This window comes from Engystomops pustulosus, chromosome 8, assembly GCF_040894005.1.
Source record: "Engystomops pustulosus chromosome 8, aEngPut4.maternal, whole genome shotgun sequence".
Classification (NCBI taxonomy): Eukaryota; Metazoa; Chordata; class Amphibia; order Anura; family Leptodactylidae; genus Engystomops; species Engystomops pustulosus.
The window spans coordinates 75,984,400-76,004,551 of NC_092418.1; the positions used below are offsets into that span (position 1 = coordinate 75,984,400).

The 20,152-nt window shown below is 39.5% G+C and overlaps 1 protein-coding gene across 13 annotated transcripts in view; it reads left to right on the forward strand.

The window, feature by feature from the left end:
- Positions 1-20,152, forward strand: part of MAP2 (microtubule associated protein 2) — a 136,774-nt gene that overhangs the window by 79,898 nt on the left and 36,724 nt on the right. For 10 of the 13 annotated variants that reach the window (XM_072121299.1, XM_072121292.1, XM_072121294.1 and 7 more), the window contains 2 exons: positions 3,509-3,789; positions 16,473-16,586. In XM_072121299.1, the coding sequence (XP_071977400.1) occupies positions 3,528-3,789; positions 16,473-16,586 (376 nt within the window). In that variant the 5' untranslated portion in view covers positions 3,509-3,527. The remainder of the gene's footprint in view (positions 1-3,508; positions 3,790-16,472; positions 16,587-20,152) is intronic. The other 3 variants (XM_072121298.1, XM_072121303.1, XM_072121304.1) reach the window with 1 other exon arrangement.

Below are 20,152 nucleotides of genomic sequence, written 5' to 3' on the forward strand. Positions count from 1 at the left end.
GTTTAGAAGAGGTTTTACATTTTGTGCCACTTTTTAAAAAAAATTGGATAGAGAGTCATAATAATGCTTAAAATGGACCTGTCAGCAAGAAATTTGGCACTAGCAGCTGCTTACTAAAGTAAGAAGCTCCTAGTGCTAAAACACACACCACAGTGTTAGAATGATAGTGTTACCGGAAACCTCCGATCATGCTATCTAACACTGCGGCCAAGTACAATGTAAACGCCGGACCGCTCTCAAAGTTGTTGGTTGTGTATTCATGAGGGGGCCGGATTGTGGGCGGGTTTAGGGGCGGGGACTGACGAATGATGTGCGGCAGTCACCACCGGCTTAGAGAGAGAGCGGGGCTGTCTGGGGAGGAGGCAGTGCCTTGGACCGCCCCCTCATGAATACATTGGACCGCTTTGGGAGCTGCAGTGTTAGATAGCGTTATCAGAGGTTTCAGATAACGCTATCATTCTAACACTGCTGCGTTTGTTTTTGTACTAGGAGCTGCTTACTTCAGACATGAGTAATGCACCATAAGCTTTCACTGATTATCTGTAATGTATTCTGATGTAACTCCTCTGTACTCATTTCATTGTATAATTAATTGTGTTTAATAATACATTTTAAAAAAATGACTTTTTTGGACTTTGAATTTCCAAATAGAGATATAACAGGGTTAAGATTCCAGTTGCTTAGCTTTACGGTTCATAGCAGTCACAGTTGTGACCAGGTCTCTGAAGCCTTGGTTGGCACATAGCCCCCTCTTTATCACCGAAGCTGGACATTGTCCCAGACTACTGACTGTTCATTCTATTCTTCATGTACTAGGCAGGTTTCGTCATGGTAATACAGTTTTAATCAAATAAAAGTATATCATTACAACTTGTATTTTCCTTTTTTGTATTAATATGTGATGTTTCTTTAGAATTTTGGTTTTAGGTCTCTATTGGTTATTTATATATACAACGTGTTTGTGAGCATATGCTTCTCCCAATAAATACTATGAATCCTTGTAGTATCCTCAATACAATTACACTTACAATTGGGGACAGAAGATTTCTGATTTCTTCTCTGCATAAATAAAGAGATCTCATACACCAGTCCACTACAGTGCACCAAGTCCAGCAACAATCCAGGAATACAAATGCACTTTTCATACATCTGCTGCTGCTAACAACACACACAAATTAGACAGATATGATTATACAGTTCTCCAGGGACAATACCTAAAACAGATTCCATTAAAGGGGAAACATCCTGTTTAATGACCTGTAAGATCATAATATGTGTACCCTGTTCTTTGACTTATTACTTATGAGGTATTCTGTAACAGTTTCTCACATTATATTAGACTCAAATAGACTCTTTAAAGAGTCCCGAAACATGTGTCAATACCAATGTTATGTCCTATTTCCTAGCCAAAGCTTCTTTACCATACTATATCGTGTTCTGTATTATGGAGTAAATTACTTCCTCAGGGTTGGTCAGTGTATGTTGCGTATTGTGTAAAGAGGAAATTAATATTTTATTAACTTACTGAATGAAGGGCTGTGCCCAGGAAAGATTAAAGGAATCAGTTTAACCAACATTCATTGACTTTAGATAGAGTTGTGGTGTCTGGCCTTTTCCTTTCTTGTTACACAATGGGGCTCTTTCACTACTTCACAATTTCTTTCCTCATCGCAACTCGCTTTCAGACAAGAAAGGAGCATTTGTTACAACTCTGTAAGAAGCAATTGGAAAGATTTATGTGAAATTAAGCAGAACAGCGATTGTCTGTTGTAGATCACAGTTACACGACTGTTTGGCAAATGAGAGTCTGCAGCTTTAATAGTGCAGAGGGTTTTACTGGTTTTCACAGTACTAAGGCTACATTCACACTACCGTTGCCCGCTGTACCTTAGCACAGCGGGCACACGGCAGTACTGCTCACCCCGGCCCCTCTCCGTAGCCTAACATAGAGCCCGGCACCCAATTCATTTGAAAGATAGGACATGTCCTATCTTTCTACGGGGTACGGAGCAGTACAGTGCCGAACTCCTGTGTCCACCAGGTGTCATTGCTGCGCTGAAGTCCGTCGGAGTTCACTGGAGTTCACAATCCTTTGCTGGGTGCTGGTAAGGGCGTGTCAAGCGACACTTTTTTTTTCTCTGGAAAATCGGCACAAAGCGGTAATATTCGGGTAACCCGACGAAAAAACGTGATTCGGACTCTTAGTAAATGACCCCCATTGTTGGTAAATGTTCTAATTTTATGTGTCTAGGTTGATTTTTTATTGATTTTTATTTTAATCTTGGAAGCTCTATAGTAGGAACTGGCTTGTACTCAGGCTATAATTTACTCCACTTTCTGGCCGAAATTACAATAAATCTGTAGATCAATGCAAGACCACCCCCCTCTTATGTCCTACCTTATACACCCATTTCAGATATGAGGGCCTTGAAAGTCAACAACAACTTTGTGCCCCATTATTGGTGTGATTTTCATTTGCACCAAGGCAGCACCACTGTGAGCCACCAACTTTCCAAATTTCTTGTACACCATACATGTCACACACAAGGGCCGGGGGCTGAATACAGCTCATCACCCGCTAGTTCTGCAGCATGTAAAACCCTGACTCAGTTTTTAGATCTAGTGCTACAACATTGATGGAGAAATACAACAGTCTTGATCTTCATTGTCCATAGCAAACAAGGCTTATGTGCTGTCCTTAATTGTCAGTTAGACCCCCACCATGCACTAAATGTTGCAGCAAATGAGTGGGAGGAGGTTGGGTGTAAGGTTTTGGGGAACAGGAGAATTTTGGAAGAATTTAAAGGGGAATTTTGCATTTATAGAAGTACAAGTACCACCAGCCCTGAATTTGACATCACTGTTCTACACACATGTAGATAACATATGCATACACACATGCAGCATATACACACCATATACACCCATGCAGCAGATACACCTATAGATAACATACACATCACATATGCACACATACAGAATATAGATACATTGATACAGTATATGCACACCATATACATCCATACTGGCATCCTACTGTCCCTTCCCCTGATATTTCTTATCTGAGCTGCCGGCCTAGCTGTGTACGCTGGCGCAGCCTCCATTACCCACAAAGCTTGATTCATGTACCATATGTAGAAAGTGAATTCTAGACTTATAGGAGCTTTAATATTCATAAAGTCCAGGGCCCATGGCAGTCTTAATCCACTCCTGGTGTTAACTAGTGATCAGTAGTAACATCAGTTTTTTAAAATGAGAGGTGAACTTTTCTCACTCTGATACCCCCATTACAGTATTTTGCAGTGTTTCATGAAGTGACTATGACTTGTTATTGCTTTCCAAAATCTGAAGACATCTGGCAATACAAGGGATAAACCCTCTAATGAATATTGTAGACATTATGCTTGTATGGTAATTTTCTATGGAAATGATTGTATATGTTTAATGGTAAATTATGGGTATACTGTAAATATATTATGCCAGATAAATTATTTCATTTTGGTTCTAGGTTTCTGGTTGGAGGAAGTATGACAGATAACAGGCAGGATGAGCCCAAATCATCCCACTGGGCCCCAGGACAGCTCAGTGAGGCCTCACCTCTCCCTCACACAACAGATATAAAGGAACAAGGGGGAGCAGGAGAAGGGATGGTCCACAGCTCCAATGGCATCCCCTTCAGAGACACAGAGGGAAGAGCATATGGAGACAGGGCTCATCCAGAATCACATCCTACAAGCAAGGAGAATGGCATCAATGGAGAGATGCCATCTGGAGATTCCGAGACTGCAGGTAAGGATGTGTATACAGGCAACACAATTCTCTATAATGGTGTATGTCTTAGGTCCTGTTCACATTAATGTTTGGCACATATGTGAGGAAACTTCATACATATTTGCCTTATAGGTTCCCATGTAAAAAATTTATTATGTGTGCATTATACTGTACATTTCTTTGTACATTTCAACTAAACTGTAGCTAAACTAATATTTGCCAGCCTATACATTTTAAATGTATGCCGAAAGAATAAAACATAAGTTAAAGAGGACCGGTCAGACTGGGGGTTTTTCGACACACCAGGTAAATTTATTCTGGTGGCCCACCTTTTAACATCCCCATTGAAATGGAACCTACCAGCCTCTAAATTAGGTTGTTTTCTGTTGTCTCTATGGGGTCCAGTTTTCAGTCAGAGCATGTGCCCACCAGAGGATCCTCTTGTACTGGGCTAGGCCAATGCTGAATGGGACCATATTTACAGTGAACATTCTGGCTTCATGTTAAACTTTATAAATGTAACAGGTATTTGTGAAAACTGGCAGAAAAGCATTCATATTCGATTATTATTGATAAATCAATCACCTGCATAAAGATGAGCAAATCATCAAAGAGTTGATTTGTAGAAGCTTTGCCATTTTTTTTTTTGCCAATATTGATTTCTTTTTTCTTAGATATTGGTGTATAACCCCCTCTATAACACAAATTTCTCATGAACAGCAACATTTTGCAATATTCCTTTCTGAGGCTAAGTTTACACTAACGTGTGACCGCCATTGCGTAGCATGATGGCCACACGTTGGTGCATGGGAGAGGAGGAGGGGGCGAGCGCTGCTTGTCCCTGCCCCTCTCCATAGAGATATATGGTGCATGGTGCCATAATACGGGAAAAGATAGGACATGTCCTATCTTTTCACAGGTACGGAGCAGTACGGTGCCGCATATATTGTACCGTGCCGTGTGCCCATATATACAAGTCCGTATATAAGTCCCGCAACGGTGTTGTGAATGTAGCCTAAAAGAAACAGATATGATTATGGTTTAAATTGGTGCCTGAAAAATGACAGATTCCTACCGAATATATGATCCAACAAATAGATTGTGTTTGGTTAAAGTACAGTCCTAGTCTATTTAGATAACCTCACAAAAACAGGCATTTACAACAAAAATGCTTTGTTTCACATTTTTGCAAAGGGGGAACCTGTTTTTCAAACAAAATATTGGTGGCCTCTCATCAAGGCCAGATGTAGACAAAGTGGGCCCTGGGCAAAACTAAAAGTGGAGCACCAAAATAAAACTATTTTAAACTATTATAATATTTTTATAGCCCTGCACAATAATAACACTGTAGTTTACAAACAGTAGTATGGTAAGGCACTGCCTATCTGTTTTTTTTCTACTAAATTACATTTTAATACATAACAAAGAAATTGCTGCCCTGTTTAAAACATTTTAAGAACTTTGCATTTTCTCTAAAGGATTTGGCTCCCACCAGTAGCATTAAATGAGTTTAATGAAGCTGAGCATTTTCTGAAGCTCCACGTGTATTTTTCTGTGGACAGATTGTTAAAATGAATTCTACGCCAGAGGCTTGAAATTACATTGTTGAAATTCTTTGAAGTATGAAAAGGTCAGACCTGGTGCCATTTAGGTTTTGTTATGATGTTTGGCTGGAGGGAATGTGCTATTCTAGGTGCAAATATTTTCTTTTTGCCATTTGGTTATCATAAATGAGTTGGTGGCGCCTGTCACAGATGCCTGCACAATAAATCAGTGAGGCATGGGCTCTAGCATTGGCGTATTATGGCCTTGCTCACATTTTTGAGGCACTGTGACACTGGGTTAACAATTAATGAGAAGAGAATGTGACATAATGGGGCACAGTTACTTACAATGCCGGCCGAGTTCAGTGAAAGTGCATTATCCGTCTATATTGCTGTGTTCGGCGATTCACTAAGATTGTGCGCCAGAAATCATGAAAGTATCGCTTCCCCGCTCAGGTCCAACAGAGTTCACCATGTTTTTTGTTGTGCATCTTTAACATAAGGCTTGCAACACAATTTGCCAGGTAAATACGGCGCTCAGTCCGAATCAGTCAGACTGTTCCACGGCACGCCCCCTAATTTGTGTTGCATGGAAGCAGCGCAGCTGCGCCACAAAAGGGTCGGGTGTGCCACAATCCCAGCGCACACACTTCTTAAATACCTGTGCAGGCAGTTTTAGCCATGAAGAACGCTAATAGTCTGACTAAAGTGCGGCGCAAAACCCTTAGTAAATATGCCCAATGTGTTCTATAATTTATGTTCTAGTATCCCATGACATTTCTTTTACATTTTACAATTCCATACTCAAAAAATGGAGGATGTATGGTATGTTTTCTAGAAACGAAAACAGGCAATGGTAAGATATAAAACAAAGCCTTTAAAGAGAATGAAAATGATATATGATCATATGATTATTGCATCCATTTTACTTTAATTCAGTGATATTTCGCACTAGCATATGAGGACTATGAGATGTTATTGATAATTATAGAATGCTTATTTTTTATAACATTGCCTGTTCCCACAATAATTTTGTCACAAAAATATAACTTACTTAAATGAATTTGGAAGCAATCTAAGGATTGACATTTTAAATTGCCAAAAATTCTTGCAAAAAAAGAGTATACAATTGCCTATTACTGATGTTCTATACTATGCTAGGTATGTTATACTTGGTCTGGAGTGCCATATTTTCATTAAATTGATGACCTATCCTGGAAAATCCCTTTAAGTGTACCTTTAGGCCATTGAAGGAAAGCTTATAAACCAAAGAAGAAAAATAAAGTGTGAGTAAAAATCAGGAAAGCTGTGAAACCTTTAGACCCCAAAGGGTTCATGTAAGTCGATTTGCATTGATATTTACAGGATAAGGTATAAAGGGATATTCAATAACCCTTCGGAATTAAAAGGTTTTGGTTTAATGATTACCCCTGCTACCCTTTTGGGCCTTATTTTTCTTACAATTATATTTTAGGCTGTATTCACATGTTGGTTTAGAGACCCAATTCAGGTGCAGCAGGAAGGAGCTGCTCCAAAACGCAGATGCTTTAAGAATTAAATGCTTGCTTTTGGGAAGTAACACAGTGTTTTGCTGGTAATCAATGTTGCTAGTTCCCAAACGCAGCATTTTGGTCTTAACTCACCTGAGTTCGGCAGTAGATCCTTCCTGCTGCGCTTCAATTGCATTTCCAAATGCAACATGTGAACATGTCCTTATTGTGTACAGCTAACTTAGTTCACCTCCTGTTTGGTCATTAGATAATGAACATCGAACGTGTTTTTAGAGGTTTCTTTATTATCATTCTAAGGGAAATTTTATATACAGTATAAAGTTATTTGAGGGGGGTCAAAGCTGATTAGATGTCATATGACATACCACATGCAGACTTTTGCAGTTTTTGTCACTTAAAAGGGGAAGAGCCAGACTCTTATGTAATAATTCCAGACTGACGATGGGGACATACATACAGGCATTGTGCAATTAATGCCCTGAATGTAAACATTTAAGGTGCATTGACTAGAAGAAAGTTCTTATCATACTATACATTTTTGTAGTATCTATGTTTATACACACATACTTATTTATTTATATACTTATATACCGTATTTTTCTGACTATAAGGCGCACAAAAAATCCTTTCATTTTCTCAGAAATCAAAGGTGCGCCTTAAATACTGCATAAACCGTACTTACAGACAACAGCTGCCTTGAACAGTGCAAAGGTCTGCCACCTGCTGGTCATTCATCCTTATGATCAGGTGCACCTTACAATCCGGTGTGCCTTATATCTAGATGTTTTAGCAGGCATTTATTGATGGTGCACATTATAATCCGGTGCGCCTTATAGTCAGAAAAATACGGTATATTATATATAGCGCCCTCACTGACAAGAGTTTGTGCCCTCTGCTGTCTGGTTTTACTTCTGATAATAAAACCGTGGGGAGAGTTGTTTTACCTTGTGCTGGAAGGGGGGGGGCACAAAGCCTGAATTTTGGGTACAGGCCGTGAATGCCCAATATTGTTGATGCTGGGAAGGATGGGGGATGGGGGAAGTAACATTATAATCCCCCCACCTCTGTCTATATGCTTTTGTGTACTGATGAGTCATATATATCGATGCAGTAGATAGGAAAATATTGGCCTGTTCTATAGTAAAATGTTTATTAAAGGAAGATTTATATTTGAGTATAAAAGCTCCAGTGTCGGCAACATAATTAGTTGTGATGAAACAGTTGTCTCCGATCCTGGTTCCAGGCCCGAAACCAGCTGCTTCCCCCCACTGTTGTCATGACAACCCCATAGCCAGTCCACAAAGACTCAGCATTCAGTATCCCTAGAGACAAACGGATAATTAACCTTATCTATGCTGGATAGCCCAGGCACCAACACAACAGCAGAAGTGGACATGGGAATACAGTAAACGTTGTATGAGAGATGTATGAATTCTGGTTATAAAATTATATCCTTCTACTTGTGAACCTTTGTATTTACTGTACACTGAAATTTATTTCAGCCAAAGAAAACATATTATAGCAAACAGAACCCTAAAAAATCACTTATTTCATAGTAAACATTAATAATAAAAATAATACTATTAATAATAAATAATAAATCTTTAGCACCGTCATATTTCATTGCACTGTACAGATCGCGGAAATACAAAGACATTAACACATGACATGGTAAGAGGAAACAAAAGGAATGAGATCCAGGTTCACAAGAGCTTACAATCTGGTTTCTGGTTTATTTACATGGGGTACAAAATTAGGAAATACAAAAAACCATGTGTAATTTATGTAATATACATTACTCCCTGTGCCTGCAAGGCTCTGGTCACATCTACCCTAAGCATTTCCATGTTTTCTTACTGTCATAGAAACAGAACAACGAGTATTATGGTGGAGCTGTGACATGACCACTTTCAGTATATCTCCTACCAGATGCCACAGACTACAGTAATGTCTGATAAATTTCATTCATGCTGTCAGTCATTTTACTGGGCAAAAAATGTTTGACAATTTTTTTTATAGAACCTGACATAGAATTTCATGGAAGTAATAATAATAATTCTTTATGTATATAGTGCACACAGGTTACGCAGGGCTGGGCAAGGCATGTCAAATTGGTCCCTGTCCCCATGGGGCTCACAATCTAAACAACCTAACAGTATGTTTTGGAGTATGGGAGGAAACCAGAGGACCCGGAGGAAACCCACACAAACATGGAGAGAACATACAAACTCTTTGCAGATGTTGACCTGGGTGGGATTTGAACCCAGGACCCAAGCGCTGCAAGGCAAAAGTGCTACCCACTCAGCCACCATGCCCCCCTAAGTAGATGTGATGTGATGTGATGTGATGTGATGTAAAGTGAAGTGAACATAGTGTAAAATATGCATATTTTGGTGGATTCTGTGAATATGATATGTTCTTACAGAAACCATAGAAACCATTACTCCACAGTCTTTGTGGTCTATAAAAATGCTCTTGTTTGCATAATGATTAGTAATGACTGTGGTATATCAAGAGGTTAATAGTCAGAATCTGAGATTTACTTGTTCCTGGCTGTTTGCATGGGTATTATATATGTGCTCTATGATGTTCCAGTGTTCTTAAGATTATTCTCCGGGCGTCCGGAATAGAAGGAATTGTTATCAGAACTTCTCTCTGGCTCTTATTTTGTGCCTGAGTATCTTCAGACAAAGAATATATTGGGTGATCAGGTGCAACGGAGGATTCAAGTAAACGGTCCTTGATTCAATTATATATCAGTAGAGAAAAGATGACTCATCTTGAATCTTCTTATGAAATGATCGATTAGTCATACTCATAGACATGTGAAAAAACACAGGGAGGGAGGACAGTGACACCACATGGTAGGGAGAAACATCCATTTTGCTCTAAGATTATTCTCTAACTTAATTTAAACCTCCCACTTACGTCTCCAGGACTTCTCCCGAGCTGCACTAATTATCTGGAATTACCTTCCCTACACTCTAGCACAAATTCCCAAACTCCAAAGCTTCAGAAGTGCTCTTAAAAAGCATCTCTTTAGACAAGCCTATCACACTCGCTAACTGCATGAAATGTCAACTCTCTCTTTCCTAATCCATCCTATGTCGTCCTCCTGTCTATTATCCGGCAAACACTAGCTATATACCAAGCTCCAGGCTTCTCTGCTGTCACTTTCACCTTGGACCTTGTATATAAGATGGTGGCTGTTGGCTGGTTCAAGCAAAATCTTTATTTATTAAATTATTTTATTCTGTTTCCTTACAAAGAATGGCTGGATCATTATACAAGCTCTTATACCTCTCGTGTCACCCCCTCATCCTCATAGACTGTAAGTTCTTGTGCCCCCCCCCATCCTCATAGACTGTAAGCTCTTGCGCACAGGGCCCTCACCCCTGTTCCATATGTAATGCCTTATATAATTTTATATTTCTGCTATGATATGGCTTCTTTTTGAGACTTTTTGTTGCATATGTCTCAAATCCACATGGACACAAGCCACGTGAGGGGGTTATATGCAGGAGTGGACACTACTGTTAATTTGGGATTTAACATGTTTCATTTTTAATGCATTTTGAAACTAATTACAACAGCTGAGGAGAGTGGATTTGCCTTATTTCATTAAATTTAACATTTGAATTTACAAAACGCATAGTAAACGCAATGTTAACACATGAATTAACGCAGCGTTTATATTGCGTTTTGTAAATGCAAATGTTAACAGTAATGAAATAAGGCAAATCACCTCTCCTAGGCTGTTGTAATTAGTTTCAAAATGCATTAAAAACGCAATTAAACTGCTGTGTGACCTCACCCTTAGAAGTAACCAATAAAAAATAAAAATTAAAAAATTTAAGAATTTTGATGAAAGAGGCTACTGTGCAAAATGTTAAACAGTTAAAACATGTGAAATAATTCCATTTTACATGTTAAAATCGGGTCCATGAAAACAAAAAAACTTCCTTTGCACCTACCATGGGCCAGATGCAGATTTGCACCTAAAAAGTCGCAAAAAAGGTGAAAAGCTGCACGGAACATCTGGAAAGTCAATATACATGAGGCACACTGCAAAAGGTGCAGACCGAGGTGCACTTGAAGAGCGCCAATTGTATCTTCTACTATTAGTTGTACGACCTTCTTCACTTAGAAGCTAGATTGTGTTTTAGTGTCATGCTCACTTTGGACCATGTTGGGTGATGGTGTTGTAGCTTGAGCTCCTTTTACAGGTTGTAAAAGTTACAGCTGGAGCACTACCTAACATGAATTCATGATACCACATTGTACATGACACATTGTAAGTAACTTACACACTGCTGTGTTTGTAGTCAAACTTGTTGAACATGGTCCATGGCCTTACATTTAATGTATGCAAGCATGTTGCTATATTGATATGAGTTTATGCAGAATATGTGATCTAGGGTGTTTGTATGTTGCAAATTTTGTACATGTTCAGTACATAATACTGTATATAGGGGTAAAATTTACAGTCTGTCCCACTGTCCTAGATTAACAAGTAGCCTGAATACCCATGACTTCATTGTTACTATCACTTATCCAAGTTGCCTATGTTCAAGAAGCCTCAAATTACAGAACTTGTTTATGTGCCACCATCCTCTACCCCCACCATGCATACACATGGTGTGACATTAGAGCATTTGATGATATTGTCATAGTAATCATCAAGGACTTCTCATGTTTGGGTTTAAAAAAAGATTTTGATAAGTGGTTGGTTGGAAATGTATGTGTATTTGAGGATAATTGAATTTAAGGGGCTTAAAGGTTGTACACTTTCAGCGAGTAATTAATATTATGTGTGTAATGGAAAGTTATGCAATGTTGCAATACACTTTTTTTTATCAATTCTTCACGGTTTCCTAGATCTTTGCTTTCTGTCATTCAACATGAAGCTTCATTGTTTATTTCCTGTGGATAAAAAAACGGGACATGTGATGTCACACATGGCTCTGATTACTTTCTGTGATGCTAATAGGCCATGCACCTATTGTGACATCAATGACCAGGTACTGTTATTTATCCACAGGAAGTAAACTATGAAGCTTCCTATATAATGACGGCAAGAAGCAATATATTAACTGTGAGGAATTGATACAGAAAAGTTATTGGAAAATTGTAGAGGTAAAACTGCAAAACTGTTCTCGTTGTTCATCAGAGCTTAGCTGTTGTGGGAAAATGAAAGCTGATCTTTGTTCGGTTGCCATGAGAAACTAGAATAGTTTTGATTTCAGACACATCTGATAAAGCTCTCCCAATGTTTTTTATAACTGCGTTCTACATTTTGTTACATATTAACCTATGAACCTTGAGGGGACAGCTATCAGAAGTGGGCTTTGGAAGACGGGCCTTGTGGTTTCCAAATTGATTGTTTAGAACCATACAGATAACATTGCTGCCCGAAAAGTCACAAATCCAGTATGACCATTGAAGATGTTCTCCAACTAAGGCTATATTCACACTGCCGTTGCCCGCCCGTACCGTACCGTAGCGGGCAACGGCAGTGTACGGGGAGAGGAGGAGGAGGTGAGCGCAGCTCACCCCCGCCCCTCTCCATAGCAACCTATGGCGCACGGCGCCGTATTACGGGGAAAGATAGGACAGGTCCTATCTTTCTCCCGGGTACGGAACGGGTGCGGCACCGTACCGCTCCTGTAGGGTGCCGTGCGCCCATAGGAGTGTATGGGGGACGTATATCGGCCGTATATACGTCGGCCGTATATACGTCCCCCATACGTTCGTGTGAATGTAGCCTAAAACTAACATAAATACAAATTAGGAAGGTTTGCCAATCTCCCGTTTTCAAACCAATGTGGCAATTTTATATAGCCAATATCATTTGCATCTTTCAGCCACATTGCTCCGATTCTTTACTATCTGGCAGCTTCTCCTCGTGCCTGTACTTCAATCTTATCTGCTGCAATTCATACTCCGCATAGAAGTAATGAAATAGGAAAGAATGAGTTGGCAAAAGGCATGCCAAAACACATAAATGTTAGGACCACTCTAGATTGAGAGCCTGGGAGATGGAATTATATGTACCCTTCTAATTCCTTGAACTTTGAGTGAACCCTTAGAAAGTAGAGTTGGAGGAATCACTGGATGAAGCCTTCAAGGGTAAATTGAAGCGGCTGGCTCCGCTATTTATAGAGGACGTCCATTAGTTCAGAAGTGTCTGTCCTTTTTTCAGCATCATTAATAGTAAAAACACAATTTCCGCCGCAGAGCTCCTTTCTCTTGTCTCTTGAAATAAGCATCAAAGTAGAAGTTATGAAGCAATGCCGCTCTTGAGGAAGTCCCTTGAGGCAGGATGGTTACTTTTAGCCAGTGCGAAAATCTGTGTAATCCCATAAAGTTACATGCCTGCTATTGTTATATTTAGGTAATGTGAATGTAATAGTCTTTTGAGAATATTCAGAGTATTGTACACGTGTACTTGAAGGCTCAGTGGCTTCACACTCCTCCAATATTTTTTAATTCTCTGGTTGTCTGAAATATTTCTTTATCTCAAATGTTGTAATGCAACCTGAAACATATTCTAATTTTTTTTAAATCTGATACTAGTTACACCAACTTATATGATTAATGACTAGTTCAAAGGATAGGTTAACAATAGTTATCGTTAAAGTTGTGACACTTCAATGAGAGCGTTGGGGATAACCAATACACTACAGACAGAGCCTTGTTCTATTGTGTACAATAACATATCATATGGTTAGGTCATTGTAACTATACCAGTCTGATATCTACATATAAATTTAAGAAAATTAAAGTATCAACAACCCCTAAAGTGTGTGTGTGGGTGGGGGGGGGGGGGGTGCAAACAAAGCTCCAAAGTCCAGGTAAAAGGGCTTGAAAGATATCCAAAAAGTAAAAAAATTAATCAGCATTCCAAATCTAATTGGAGTGCGTCTTCATTTTTTTAGTTTTTATATCTATATTTATAAAGATATGTTTATTTAGCCCAGAAACGCCCTTTAAAGCACAACTCCGATATTTTTTTTCTTACAAATGAATAACTCTTGGAATTTAGAACAACTTTGAAAATTATCTAGATTTGCGTTCTACAGTTTCTTTGATATCTTCCTCATTTTACCCTGGCTCTAAAGTAGCTGCGTCTCCTGGCTGTGCTGATTTCCCCTTTTGAGCTGTTTAGAGATACAATTTCACAGAGGAGAGTCTGCTGGTCCCTCCTCACTGTGCAGTAAGGAGGGGGAGGTCATGTGACAGTGCTATCGGTGTGTAGCTGAGTTTATTCACTGCTGTGTATTCAAATTCTCCTACACAGAAAAAGGAAGTAAAAGATATCCCGTTTTTAGTATTTGTCCCTCCACCCCAGTCTGTGATTCTGCAGAACCTTTTATCTCTCGCACCTCAAGCTATGTCATACCCTCCTCTGTAGTCCCCTCCCCCACCTTGGCGATTTCTGCACAGCATAGAACCCTTAGTCTTCATAGAGCACAGACTATATACTTCATGGAACTATTTCACTGCTGGTTTCTACTACTTATTACATGTGATGAAAGCTGCTAGCTGCTACAGTGGATTTACTTGTAAGAATCTCAGTGGATTTACTGATAATTTTCTTAAAGGAAATCCACCATTGGGAATCTACCTTCTGAAGTAGTTCCCATTGTATATTCCCCCTCAATGCAGCATCTACACACCTTTTTTTAGCTAATTCCTATATGTAGCCATTACTGAAAATCTTTTTTCCTTAAGCAAAGTAATTGCAGAGGCTACTAGGGGTGTTGAGTAGCCTGAGACAGCACCAGAAGTGAAGGCTTCTCAGCATCTTTAGTCGCCCCTTCATAACCACCTAGTCGCTTGTCACATCCTCTTCGCAGCGCATCTCCATTTGCTGACAGACAGACATAACGGAAATACTGTGCTTTTGCAAAGCTTGCCTGCTGCCAGATACACACTGCAAAGAGGATGCAATGGGCAGCTAGGTAAGTATCCCGGGGAGTTTGATTGGAATAAAGAAGCCTTCACACCCAGAGCTGTCTGAAGCTACTTCATTCCCCCAGCAGCCTCTGCAATTAATTTCCATAAGGAAAGTATAAATGTTATTTCAGTAATGGCTGCATACAAGAATTAGATAAAATGGTGTGCAGGGGGATTTCCTTTAATGAGAAAGCACAAGGCTTCCTCGGAACTATTGGCAACCTAAATTTGACTCAGCTACCGGGCAGACACAGGCAGAGGTTAGTCTCCGCCCACTGTTGCTGAGGAAAATACATAACTTTGGAACAGAAAATGCCCTTACTCTGGAAAGAAAAGGTTGATCAGCACAACATTCTGTTGTTTTAAAATGGTGAATCAATTTTGTAAATCAACATAACATCGGAGACAATAATAACAATAATAATCTCCTCATGTTCACGACTCTATCCTGTACACTGTCCTAATTTACTTACCTATGGGCTTCCAGACATGGGGGTACATATCTCTGGTTATAGAAAAATATCTCATATGATTTGTTAATATATAAAATGGAGCATATACTTGATGACTAATATTGAAAAAATGTTAGCATATACTGATAGAATTATAGTCACAGCTCATAAATCTACAGAATGTATAACCTAATAGCGTTCTTACCACCTGCATAATCTTCCTGATGTTGCACATTTCATATGTCATAGATGAGTTGCGTCGTGCATTGAGTGATTCATGCTGTGAATTATTATATGGATAACTCTGCTACCTTGTAAAAAAAAAACATGAAGTATTTATGATCCATATGCAGCTCGCCTTCTGTTAGACAGTCATTTTGGTTATAACGCTGTACTCTTAGAAGGGCATATTTTACTTAGGCCTGTTAGTAAAAACTATTTCTTTAACCTGTATATTCCTATTCTACCAACATTTTTTGATAGCTTCAATCAAATAATTCCAAACAAAAAAATGTAACAAAATATTTCTTAAATTAATTGAATGGAGTTTATCCATAGATATATTAATAATGGATGATTGATTGGGGTGCTACGCTCACTCCTCAGATGTTTCACGCTATGGAAAGAACATGAAGTCAACATCTCTTTCATGGCCATGCTGTCCACGGCAGGGAGTTAGTATGGTGTTGCACTAGGGTTATCTGCCTCCATCTCTATCTGTGGTGTAAATCACCAATCTTTTTCTGTTCAGCATGGAAGTTGGGTAACATTTTCACCCCTATCATTTTTATATCATTTTTCAAGTAGACAAGACGTGAGTACTTGCAAAATATTAACTGCTGGCTCCTACATCCCACCCCTGAGAAAATTCTTCCTATGCAGTAGTCAAGGGAGAAATCTGTCAATCAGTAGAAACCTCTGAATACAAGGAATCTGTGTTTGACACTTGTGTCCTCATGAATCTGGTAACTGATCCTTGTCATATTGATTCTGACCAACATCTGCATTTATTCCACTGTTTCATTTATTTGGTTCATGTTTCATGTTCCTAACATTTGAACTGTCTATTGTCATTGTCAACATTTGGTCCAGTACACACAGAGTTAACATATTGTTAGTATCTCCTAGTATAGCTCTTTCCACTCTTTTATGACTTTTTAACCTCCCTGCCCATTTATATTAACAATATCTGTATTGTTTGCTTGTCTCGTTTTGCCCATTTGGTGCTTCGGCAGAGGAGGTATCTGCACGCATAGTCCAAGTAGTAACTGCTGATGCTGTAGCGGTCCTGAGAGGTGAACAGGAGAAGGAAGTCCAACACAAGGGCCCTCCAGGAGAACTGCCATTAGGTAAATCAGGGTGTATTGGGATGTGAGTGCGGTTTGTACTGTCTTGCGGAGTCATGACTAGTAATAGACATGGGGCAAGATTTCTTCTGCGCCATGAGCCTTTCTGTAAACCATCCCTCCTTCCTCCTTAGCTTTAGAACATCTCTATCATTGTATTAACATCAGTGTTTGTTACCACCACATGTGTGTTTTCTTTATTCATGTACATCATAAGGAAATGTTGTAGTTGTTCAGAATCCAACAAATGCCTATGATTAATAATTTATGACAATTTTGGACCAAAATTTTAGAGATGCTAAAACTAGAGCAGTAGCCGTATTGAGACATTTGTACTGAAATGTGATGAAGTTAACTATAGTTTTCCCTTCCAGAGCATCACTACCCAAAATGGATATTATTGAGACAAAAAAAAGAAAGTTAAATGCAAACTTTTACATAAACCTGCGCTTTAATACACTGTTTCATCCCCAACCTCTAAAAACCTTATGTTTACCCTGTGATTATGGTTGCCATATTTTTTGGGGTTAAATAAAACCATTTTTTTTCTAAATGTCTCAGTTTTTAAATGTCATGTTTATAGCCATATACAGTCCCATTTATAGCTGCCAACCCCATATGATACTGAGCAGGTAATTACTCAAAGCATGACACATGGCTGAAGGTGCTTGCTGTTCCTATCTTCACACCCTGAAGCCACCACAAACTCATTCCAATGTTACATGCTGCGTATTCTTTGGCTCCTTCATGTGAAATGAAACTAATTTGTTCCCCCAGGGTGGATGGCGGACTTCTCTCCACAAGAAATGACAATGCTATAATAACACTGATTAGCACAAACTGGGATACATCTCATTTTATTACCTTCTGTTCCAGATCTTCTCATTCTACATAGTGAATCCGCTGTTTAATTGTTTAAAAACTTGTTGCCAAGATGGGCTTAACAAGTAATGAGCACAAATTATCTATAACATGTGGAATATTCATTGTAGTATGAGATAGCTATTCTGTAATGGAGCAGATTGGGAACAGAAAGATGTACACAAAACTGAGCCATAAAACTGAATTCATATATGCAAAAAAACACATGTACGGCACTGCTTAAAGACCCTGGACAAAAAGCGTTTTAGGTCAAACTCGGAGACTAGGGGCTTCAGGGGTTGTGCTCTATTCATAAGTAAACATCCAATGAGACTTGTAGTAATGTGAATGGCACTCGCCTTTTATCATTGCTTCTTTCTTCAATTTATTTAAACATACTCACATACAAACATTACATGGTGGAGGGATGACATAAACAACAACTCATGTCTGTCAGAGCGATGGGTGTTTTTCCCGACTCTGCGCTTCTTCCAGCTCCAAACTACTAGTTCAAACTACGAAACTGTTGTTTTTGTCCTCCCTCCACCATGTAATGCTTGGATGTGAGTATGATCAAATAAATTTGAAGAAAGAAGCAACAAAAAAGGGGTGAGTGCCATAAAACATAATCCATCTGATGGTCCCTACCTGCTTACTGGAAACTACACTAGACAGGGTCCAGTAACTAGGCGACAGTCCCTGCTTAACTCTAGTCCCCCAAATACATCCTCAGGCGCACCGTGCACGTTCATATTGATGCACGGCCGCATAGTTCCTTAATGCAGGGGCGCTGCACTGTTCTTTCACATTACAGACACATTGGGACACATTTACTTACCCGGGCCGACGGAGTTCCCGTCATACGGAGTGTCTGGCGATCATGCACTTCGACACGATTCAGTAAGATCGTGCGCCGATTTCCCACATGTGGCTTCCTGGATCAGATCCGCCAGAGTTCACCTTCTTCTTCCTGGTGTTTGTAAACGCATGTCTTGCAACACAATTTTAAAGTTAAATCCCGCGCTCAGACCGAATCCGTTGGATCATCCGACGGCCTGCCCCCCCATTTCTGTCTCATGAAAGCCGGTGTGATCACCGAAACCGTCAGAAAACCAGACGGAAATGCGCCCGTGGGACCCTTAGTAAATAAGCCCCATTGTGCATGCGCTGCCATTAGGAACGGGCATTTAGTGACGTAAGGTACAGTGCGTGGTTTACCTGAGGAGGAAGCTGGGCCTCAAAGATACTGATGCACTCTGTATGCCCCACTATAGGAAAAGGGCAGGTAGTGACATGGAGAAGAGAGCAGGGCGGAGGGGCAATACGGTGCCTGACTGGATGCAGGAGTTAACTGAGGAGGAATAAAAGATGTTTTTATGGCACAGTGGAATCCTACAGAAACCTTAATAGAAACATTGGAATGCCTGTATCCCTGTCTTTAAGGTACTGTGTGAAGTTTATAATGGAGGCTTGTAGTAACAGGTTCCCTTTCACGAGAACCTGCTATTTAAATCAACCCAAAATTAATGCTTCATTAAAAAGTATGATTAAAAAACATTGCTCTTATCCGTGAATGGTTCCTCTACATGTCCGTAATGTTAAAAGGAAAATTTGTAAACTTGCAAATGAGGGGAGTCCAACGATAGTAATGGGGTCCAGTAAATGCAGTGTTTGCTGCACTGCCCTGTCTCCTTATTCCTGATTGACAGGATTGCTGTTCAGAACATTGAGAGAGAGCTCTTTTACATCATTGGGCACTAGATGTTATGTGACCAGGGTGATGTCATCTTCTGTTACATTGGCAACATCTACCCCATGTATGGATCTGATCACATAAATACTTAGCATGCCTCCATGGAGGAGTAAAAGTCCATGGAGGCATGCTGTGCTTTCATGTGATCAGATACATACATGGGGTAGACATTGCAAACATAACTGGGTTTAGGACTTTAGATTACATCAACCTGGTTACCCTGGTCCCTTTAAGTGCAAAAAGATTTGTAGATGCCAATAATGGTTAGGCGAAGGAGCAATTGGGAATTAGGAGGAGCTAAGAATGGCAGTTAGGTTGGGAACCTTTTGTCAAAAAATTATTAATAAATAATGGGAGTTTGTTGTCTGCCACATAAATGTGGTCCTTGTGGCTACTCTCATTAAATAATTTTATGAGAAGTTCTGATGTCATTTATTTTTTATATTTTCTCTCACTGCAAAATTATTTATAGATTGGTTTAAAAAAAAAACACAAATGAAGTTCCTGTACATGACATTAATAGAAATGGAGGGGTGATCTTTTTTACCTTCGGGCCAGCTATAATTGTCACAACTGGTATTCACGAGCCTGTTGTGTCTTGCTTCTTTGCATACTTAAATATTTGTCTACATTATTATTTTCCACAGTAGAGTCGCAGAACGGATTCATTGAAATGCGTTCAATAGCAGTTTTACTTTGGGGAATTTGTTTAAGCAGATTTTATTAGAAATCCTTTGAAGGGTAGCTTTACTGCCACTCAATGGCAAAATTAGCTGGCATTGAGTGCAAGTGATCATGGAGTGGCACACACTGAGAAAATGGCTTTTTAAGTATTTTTTCTCTATGGGAGGAAAAGCTGAAAAATGATAATAGTAAGGCTGTGTGCTTTGTAAGACCATTGAGTGAATAATATTAGCTTGTTATGCGATCGCCTGTGGGGCAGAATCAGGGAAAC